General features: G+C 59.4%; 1 protein-coding gene across 1 annotated transcript in view; it reads right to left on the bottom strand.

Moving 5' to 3' along the window:
• The window catches only part of ACAN (aggrecan), a 37114-nt gene that overhangs the window by 2875 nt on the left and 25305 nt on the right, over positions 1–8934 (bottom strand). Inside the window, 5 exon segments of the mRNA XM_014448408.2 lie at positions 30–54; positions 56–213; positions 1377–1521; positions 2822–2904; positions 3569–3727. Of these exon segments, the coding sequence (XP_014303894.2) occupies positions 30–54; positions 56–213; positions 1377–1521; positions 2822–2904; positions 3569–3727 (570 nt within the window).

The following is an 8934-nucleotide window of genomic DNA, read 5'->3' as shown; positions in this document are numbered from 1 at the left end:
CAACCGGGGGGGGGAAGGGCGGTGCTTACGGTCTGTGCAAGTGATGCGAGGCTCCTTCCCAATGCCCGCTGGGCAGGCACCGGATGGTGGGCAGGTGGCGCTGGACGAAGCCCTCGGCGCACTGGTACCGCACCAGCGCGTTGATCTCGTAGCGGTCCTTCTTCTGGCCGAACGTCCTGGCGTGCTCCACCACGGGGGGCTCTCCGCAGGCCACTGGGGGGCAAACACCCGTCAGAGGGGGACCTCAGGGGGGCTCTTGTTTTTTTTAAAATCTTTATTGTTGAAAGTATACATATGTCCCCTTTTCCCCACATCGACTCTCTCCAACCCCCTCCCCCCACCCTCAGGGCCCCATTGTCTGTGTCCACGGGTTATGCATCTATGCATCCAAATTCTTTGATTGATTACCTCCCCCCCACCCTCCCTCGCCTTCCCTCTGAGATTCCGCCCTCTGTTCCATGCTTCCATGTCTCTGGATCCACTCGGTCCATCAGTTTATTTTGCTAATTAGATTCCTCGCACGCGTGAGATCACCGGAAACTTGGCTGTCTCTGGCTGGCTTTATTTCACTTAGGGTGATACCCTCCAGGTCTTAGGGGGGCTCTTGCGAAGACCCCTGCCCACGATGAGCCAGCGTGGTCCCCTCTGGCTGTGACGAGACAGCCCGGAGCCCACGGCACGAGGCAGGGGCGTGGAGCCCGCACACCCAGCCTCGAACCCGGGCTGCTAAGGGTGTTTTCATGCAGCGCTCAGAATCTGACCATCCTCTGGGCTTCCCCGGTGGTTTAGAGCGAGCAGGGAGGGAATAAAAGGAGGGTCTTCAGGGGACGAGGAGAAGACGGAGGGTGGGAGAAAGGGAGAGGAAGAGGGTGAGAGCCAGCAGACCGGCTGGAGCTGTTCATGAAATCATTCTGGTGCCGGGAAAGTGGGGCGGAAACGTTCCCTAGCAGTGGACTCGCTCCTGCCCTTGGCTCTGGGATGCTGATGCTGGGAGTGGCCCCAGGACAGTTCCAATCTGGCTGGTGGCCATGAGGTGACAGCAGCAGCCAGGACACAAGGAACCTAAAGTCTTTTTGTTGTTGTTAATCCTCACCGGAGGACATTTTCCCATTGATGTTTAGAGAGGGTGGGAGGGAGGGGGAGAGGCACATAGAGAGAGAAACATCGATGTGAGAGAGACACATCGATTGGTTGCCTCCCCAACGCGCCTCGACCAGGCCTGGGGATGGAGCCACCGAGGTCCGTGCCCTTGACCGGAATCGAACCCAGGACCCTTCAGTCTGCAGGCTGACGCTCTATCCACGGAGCCAAACCGGCCAGGGCTGGACCCTGAAGTCCTGCTTCCTCCCGCCTGGGCCCGCCCAGGCCTGGCTTACCTGTGCCCTTCTTACACGTGAAGGGCAGGTGGTAATTGCAGGGCACGTCGTTCCACTCGCCCTTCTCGTGCCAGATCATCACCACGCAGTCCTCTCCGGAGGCAAAGAAGTTGTCGGGCTGGTTGGGGCGCCAGTTCTCAAATTGCTGTGGGTGGGAGCGGGGCAGGGGTGAGGCGGGCACAGGAGCCACGTGGCTTGTCTGGCCTGACCCCCACTTTCTCTCCCGTCATGCCCCAGCGGCATCTCCTTTCTCTCTCTCTCTCTTTCTCTCTCTCTCTCTCTCTCTCTCTCTCTCTCTCTGTTAATCCTCACCCGAGGGTATTTTTCCCATTGATTTTTAGAGACAGTGGAAGGGAGGGGGAGACACAGAGAGAAACATGGATGTGAGAGAAACACATCGATTGGTTGCCTCCTGCACGTGCCCCGACCAGGGCCTGCACATCCTAGGAGGAGCCTGCAACCAAAGTACATGCCCTTGACCGGAATCAAACCCAGGACCCTTTGGTCCACAGGCAGATGCTCCATCCACTGAGCCAAACTGGCTAGAGCTTTAAAAAAAAAAAAAAAATATATATATATATATATATATATATATATATATATTGATTTCAGAGAGGAAGGGAGAGGGAGAGATAGAAACATCAATGATGAAAGAGAACCATTGATCGGCTGCCTCCTTCATGCCCCCTCCTGGGGATTGAGCCCACAACCGGGGCATGTGGCCCTGGCTGGAATTGAACCTGGGACCCTTCAGTCCACAGGCTGATGCTCTATCCACTGAGCCAAACTGGCTAGGGCTTTTTTAAAATTTTTTTATTTCTTTATTGATTTCAGAGAGGAAGGGAGAGGGAGAGAGGGACAGAAACATCAATGATGAAAGAGAATCATGGATACGCTGCCTCCCGCACGCCCCCTCCTGGGGATCGAGCCTGCAACCTGGGCATGTGCCCTGACCGGGGATTGAACCGTGATCCCCTGGTTCATAGGTTGACGCTCAACCACTGAGCCACGCCAGCTGGGCCGGGAAGCCTTCTGGGACGCCTGAGCAACTTGAGCTCCTAGAGGCGGAGCATTTACTATGTGTGTTGTTCATTTGGCGACTATGGCGCTGTCTGTCTGTCTGTGTCCTTGAGTCCACGCCAGTCCTTCGTGGGCCAAGGCGCCCTCTAAAGCTTCCGTACGTCTCTCAGGGTGGTTTGCCTTCATTCATTCATTGCGTTCTCCTTCCCTCACGGGGTCATTCGCTCACCGTGTCCAGCCCTGGGCTGGTGTTGGAAGGCGAGATGAGAGAGACACCCCGCCCCCCGCACCCCCCACCGCCCTGAGTGCCTGGAGCGGCAGCTGCTCTGGATGTGGCTGGAATGCATCTCTCTCTGGGGTCTCTATGCCCCTCCTCGGGGTCGCCCACTCTGCCCCGGGAGGGGGGGGGCCCTGGCAGAACTCACCAGGGAGTGTCCATCTGACCAGCGGAAGTCCCCTTCGATGCTCCTGTCGTTCAGGCCGATCCACTGGTAGTTTTGAGCATTGTCTGCGGAGAGGACACGGGTGTTGGGGGGGGGACATCCTGGGGATGTCTCAGACACTGGAGCTCACAGAGGCGGAGGGGACAGGGGGGTGGTGGGGCGTGGGTGCGCTCCGAGGAGCACGCCACCCGCTTCTGAGGTCCGGACAGGGGCACATGCGTGATGGGAGTGCCTGCGACCACCCCCCCCCCTCCGCCCCAGCTGGCATGGGCTGGTGACAGCCACGGGGTTACTCTGGGGCCGATTTATTATTATTATATATTTTATTGATTTTTTACAGAGAGGAAGGGAGAGGCATAGAGAGTTAGAAACATCGATGAGAGAGAAACATCGGTCAGCTGCCTCCTGCACACCTCCTACTGGGGATGTGCCCACAACCCAGGTACATGCCCTTGACCAGGAATCGAACCTGGGACCCTTCAGTCCGCAGGCCGATGCTCTATCCACTGAGCAACACTGGCCAGGGCAGGGGGCTCATTCTGATAGATGCTGGGCTGTGTTGGGTGCAGCAGGAGCCACTGGCCCCAAAGACTCCTCTCTTCTCTCTCAGGCTGGGGGAAGCCCTTCCCTCCCTCCCTCCCCCCACCCCTCCCTCCCTGCCCCCACCCCTGCAGCCTTGCTGGGTCCCAGTCTGCCAGCTTCGGCCCCAAGACCCCACCGCACACTCACTGTTGACGAACTCCTGCTCCTCGGGGGTGAGGATGCTGCTGAGGTGGGACTGGTGCTTCCGGCAGCGGCTCTCGGCGTCCACCCAGCTCTCGCGCTCCGGGAAGTGGCGGTAGCAGTGGCCCTGGAACTTGGTCCAGCCCTCCTCGCACAGCGCCTGGTCTGCAACACAGGTGGGGGGGGGGGGGGGCCTTGACGGGAGGGGCCGAGGCCGCCAGCCTCGAGGCTCGGACTCCTGTGTTCGCCCTGCCTTCCATGTCACCCCCTCCAAGGAGGGGGAGGCCCAGCTGGATGGGGGCTCAGGGTGGAAGCCAGGGAGGCCTGGCCCTGGCCCCCGGCCCTTGCGTGCAGGTTCCCACCCTCTGAGAAAAGCCCGGGATCCTTCCCTCTCTCGGTGCACCCCCCCCCACCCACCTCCCCAGCTTCTCTCCTATCACTGCCTGCTCTGGGGGAGGTGGGAAGGTGGGAGGCCCTGAGGGTCTCTAGGGAGAGAGGGGGTTGCGGGAGGTGTGTGAAGGCGGCAGCAGCAGGAGGGCAGAGCTGGGGGCAGGGAGGGACCCTGGGGTGGGGACAGAGGAGCAGAAATAAGTCTGCTTTGGGTCCAAAGAGGACGCAGAGCTGCAAGTCCCTCCGTCCGCCTGTCCGTCCGTCCGTCCGTCCGTCCGTCCGTCCGAGCTGGCTCTAGCTCAGTGCACTGTCTCCCTCTTAAAGGGCCAAGCAGCCAAGACGGGGGTCCTGGCTTTTGATTTTCTCTCCGTGGCAGGTGAGGAGCGGGGAGGAGCGTCCCTCCCACAAAGCTCTATGGGTCACGGGTTCTGAGCTCCGGAGGAGGGGCTGGGCATGGGGCTCCTGGTGAGGGAGTGGAGCTCCCTGGGCAGCCTGGGGGACGGACAGGGGGGGGGGTGTTTAGCTCTCAGGCATGGGTGGGAGGGCCCTGATGCGTGTCTTCCCAACTCTGCCTCCGGCCACATCCCAGCGGCAGCTTGCAATGGGCCGGGTGGGAGCATTCTCCCTCGGGAACTGGCGGCTGCTGCACGTGAGGGCTCCCCCTTTCGGCTCCGAGAGCCCAGCCCCGCTGTTAGACACAGCGCTGGGCGGAGGGAATTCCCAGACCCCTTCTTCCTGGGGGGGCCCCCCAGGCGAAGGTGCCCAGGGCCCTGGGCAGCCTCCCAGGGAGAGAGGACCAGTTGGGAGGGGAAGGAACTCCGGCTGGAGGGGTGCAGGCGTGGCCAGTGGGAGGAGCAGGGAGAGTGGGAGGCCAGCAGGCTGAGAAGAAAGAGGCAGAGCAGCCGGGGGGCCAAGGAGGGTGCTGCTGCTCCCGAGGGCAAGGCCTTCGGGCAAAGGTCTGGAAAGAAGGCGGGAGGCCTCAGAGCTGGTGCGGCACCCAGGCCACCCCAGGGCTGGCTGTGCGGTCCATTCTTGGGCCACCTCAGTGTCTGAGGGCCCAGCTGGAGCAGGCAGCTGCTCCCGGAGAGGCAGGGCCATGCATGCAGGATGGAGGCCTGGTGGGGGGTGAAAGGGGAGGAGGAAGTAGCCACAGCATTCCAGGGGAGCTGGGAGGGGGAGAAGCAGGGGGACCAGAGCCCAGGCAGGAGGGCCTGGGGGTGGTGCGGGCTCAGGATGGGACGGGAGAGGAGACGCAGCCCTGCTTAGCTGGGTGCCCGCGCCCAGGGCCCAGCGGGGCGGCTCTGGCTCCATCCAATGTCCTGTCAGGGCCCCGCCTCCACGCCCACAGGACAGCCCCGCTCCCAGCCTGGTGCCCGAGAGCTGTGGTCCCTACGGACCTTCCAGACCCTCCTCTCCATGACAAATATGTTGGCATCTTGTGGAGAAAATGCTTATACCTCTGTCCTCCCACCCCAGCCAGCACCCCATGCACCCATGTCTTGGGGTGAGAGTGGAGGATGGGAGGCTGCAGGGAGGAGGAGGAGCAGCAGCACTTGGGCCTTTGCTTGCAGGCGCCTGAAGTTCCCCCGCCAGCCTGTGACCTTGGCAATGCCTCCAGGAACATGCGATCCTCCTGCCTCCCACACTGCTTAGGACCAAAGGGGGACTGCCCAGGAGCTCCACTGCTTTCTAGAAGTTTCTGGGATGTCCAACCTGAGACTGCGTTACAAGTGGTTTTTGCCCGGCTGGCGTGGCTCAGTGGTTGGGCATCGACCTATGAACCGGGAGGTTACTGCTCGATTGCCGGTCAAGGGCACATGCCCGGGTTGCAGGCTTAATCCCCAGTAGGGGGCGAGCAGGAGGCAGCCGATCCATGATTCTCTCTCATCATTGGTGTTTCTCTCTCTCTCTCTCCCTTCCTCTCTGAAATCAATAAAAATATATTAAAAAAGATGGTTTTGCCCTAACCGGTTTGGCTCAGTGGATAGAGCGTCGGCCTGCGGACTGAAAGGTCCAAGGTTTGATGCCGGTCAAAGGCATGTACCTTGGTTGCGGGCACATCCCCAGTAGGGGGCGTGTGAGAGGCAGCTGATTGATGTTTCTAACTCTCTATCCCTCTCCCTTCCTCTCTGTAAAAAATCAATAAAATATATTTAAAAAAATAAAATAAAATAAAAAAGATGGTTTTAAGCCCCTGAACACTTCCAGTTCTCTATGGGCCGTTGCTACTAGCAACCGTAGTTCTTATCTCCCCCATTCTGAGCTGGGATGGCCCTGAGAGCCGGGACATGGGGGTCCTGGTGAGGGAGCGGGGGGCTCGGCCTGGCACGCAGGTTCCCTGGCAGAGCCTGGCACACAGCTGCCCTGCAGAGCCTGGCTCAGGTGCAGAAGCAGAGGGACAGGCAAGGCCCAAGAGATGAAACTCAGCCCCTGCCCTTTGCACTGAGGCCCTGTTCTCTCTAGCCAGCCCTCTGCCTTGCACGGGGGAGGGAGAAAGGAAGTGTGGGCCGGAGTGGCACTGTCGTGGCATCGGTCACCGTGGTGAAGAGGAGAGGGTGACATGCAGCCGTCCCTGCTCATGCATGACCGGGGCATGCGGGTGATGCGGGAGCTCTCAGGCGGGCAAACCGCAGCTCTGGCCGGAGAAGAAGGGGAAGGCAGCTTGGCCTGGGAGGCACAGTGGCTCCCAGTGCCACGGAGGGGCCGTCGAGGTCCCACGGGCCACAAGCAGCAGACGCATGCTCATGCCCGTGCCCACGCGAGGGAGGTCCCTGGCTGTCAACCCGAGTGAGAGTCAGTGACTCCGCCCACGGCTTCCTTCAAGGCCAACGCGCCAGAGTCGGCTCTGTCTTCCTAGTCTGATGCGTGCACCGCCCTTGACGGTGGCATCATCCGTGGGCCTGGAAGCCCTGAGGAGGTTAGCGTTTTATTTACTTATTATTTATTTAAAACATATTTTAATTGCTTTCAGAGAGGAAGGGAGAGGGGGAGAGAGAGAAACATCAACGATGACAGAGAATCATTGATCGGCTGCCTCCTGCATGCCGGCTACCGGGGATTGAGCCTGCAACCCGGGCATGTGTCCCTGCCCGGAATGGAACCTGGGACCCTTCAGTCCGCAGGCTGACGCTCTATCCACTGAGCCAAACCAATTAGGGAAAGATTAGTGTTTTAAAGGTCTCCCAGAGCCCAGCCAGTGTGGCTCAGTGGTTGAGTGTTGACCTATAAACCAGGAGGTCACAGTTCGATTCCCGATCAGGGCACATGCCCAGGGTTGCAGGCTTGATCCCTAGTGTGGGGTGTGCAGGAGGCAGCTGATCAATGATTCTCTCTCACCATTGATGTTTCTCTCTCTCTCTCCCTCTCCCTTCCTCTCTGAAATCAATAAAAATATATTAAAATAGCCTGGCCGGTGTGGCTCAGTGGTTGAGTGTCGACCTGTGAACCAGGAGGTCACGGTTCAATTCCCGGTCAGGGCACATGCCCGGGTGGCAGGCTCGATCCCCAATGTGGGGCGTGCAGGAGGCAGCCGATCAATGATTCTCTCTCACCACTGATGTTTCTCTCTCTCTCTCCCTCTCCCTTCCTCTCTGAAATAAAAATACAAATACATTAAAAATAAAAATACCCAGAGCCCCACATTCCAAAATTTCAAAGTGCCGGCTGGGCCCGGCCCTGCACGTCTCTCCTTTTTCTTAGATCAGCCACCGCCCCAGAGGTGGGACAGCAACAGAAGGAGTGGGGGTGAGTCGGGGTGGCCTTCTCGCTGTGGCTCCCGCACCGGCTCTCTGGATGGACCTCGGGGGGGCCCCGGCCAGGGCCCGGAGCCTGTGGTTAGCAGGGGAGGGTGAGGGAGGAGGAGGGGGTGCAGCGGTTAGCAACATTAGCTGAAGCCGAGACGGCCGGCCGTACCGATCTCACACAGGTCCCCTCGGTAGCTGGGAAGGCATAAGCATGTGAAAGAGTCGATGGCGTCCACGCAGGTGGCTCCATTCACACAAGGGCTTGAGAGGCACTCATCAATGTCTGCAAGAAACCAAGGGCCACCATTAGGACGCCCGCCGGCGACGCGGCTTCGCGAGCACTGCGGCCTCTTTCTGGGTGGCCGGCCCTGCGGCTCTCCTGAGCCCTGGGAGGGGTGGCTGGGTTTCCTGAGAACTGTTGCTGCTGCTGCTGCTGCTGCTGCCGCCGCCATCCTGGAGCTGAGCCGAAGATCCAGAGAGGGGTCTCCTGGGTGCATGTGGTTCTTGATTGGCAAGCTGAGCGTGGAGCCCGATTTCCAAGTGCGAGAGAGTTGGCGCTTCGAAAGCCAAATGCCTATTGCGGAGAGTGAGTGCCGAGTATCTCCGAGATGCTTTCTCTTGAGACTATTTCAAGAAGCCGTGGGGCCCGGCAGGCGTGGCTCAGTGGTTGAGCGTCGACCTATGAACCAGGAGGTCACGGTTCGATTCCCGGTCAGGGCACATGTCCGGGTTGTGGGCTCGATCTCCAGTAGGGGGCATGCAGGAGGCGGCTGACCAATGGTTCTCTCATCACCGATGTTTCTCTCTCTCTCTCTCCCTCTCCCTTTCCTAAAATTAATAAAAAAAGAAGCCATGGGGTCTGACCTGGCGTTGAGCAAGGACATTAAAGGTCAAGTTCTTGACGCTTGGCTAAGTTCTTCCTTTTTCCTCGCTTCCTCTGTAGCTGTGCGCCAGGGGCCGAAGGCAAGGCCATGCAACGCTCGAGCGAATAAGAGGTCTGCGGAGTAGGAAACCATGAAAAAATGGCAGGATGGGATGCGTGCGTGGGAACCACGAACATCTGTGGGTTGCGGACACCGTTCTTATCTTCAGTAAATAAGTTTTTGGAGCATCTTCTGAAGATGAAGCCAGCATTGTTCTCTTGGGGGTGGGGGGTGGGAGAGCCAGAAACCCAGACCAACCCTCCCCCAGGCAATCTGTTGTGTCTAAGGATTCCGACGACGTAGACACTCCAGTGAG

The sequence above is a fragment of the Myotis lucifugus genome, unplaced genomic scaffold (genome assembly GCF_000147115.1).
Source record: "Myotis lucifugus unplaced genomic scaffold, Myoluc2.0 scaffold_820, whole genome shotgun sequence".
In the NCBI taxonomy this organism is placed as follows: domain Eukaryota; kingdom Metazoa; phylum Chordata; class Mammalia; order Chiroptera; family Vespertilionidae; genus Myotis; species Myotis lucifugus.
Note: the sequence above shows the minus strand (reverse complement) of the source record. Positions and strands in the feature narration are given on the sequence as shown.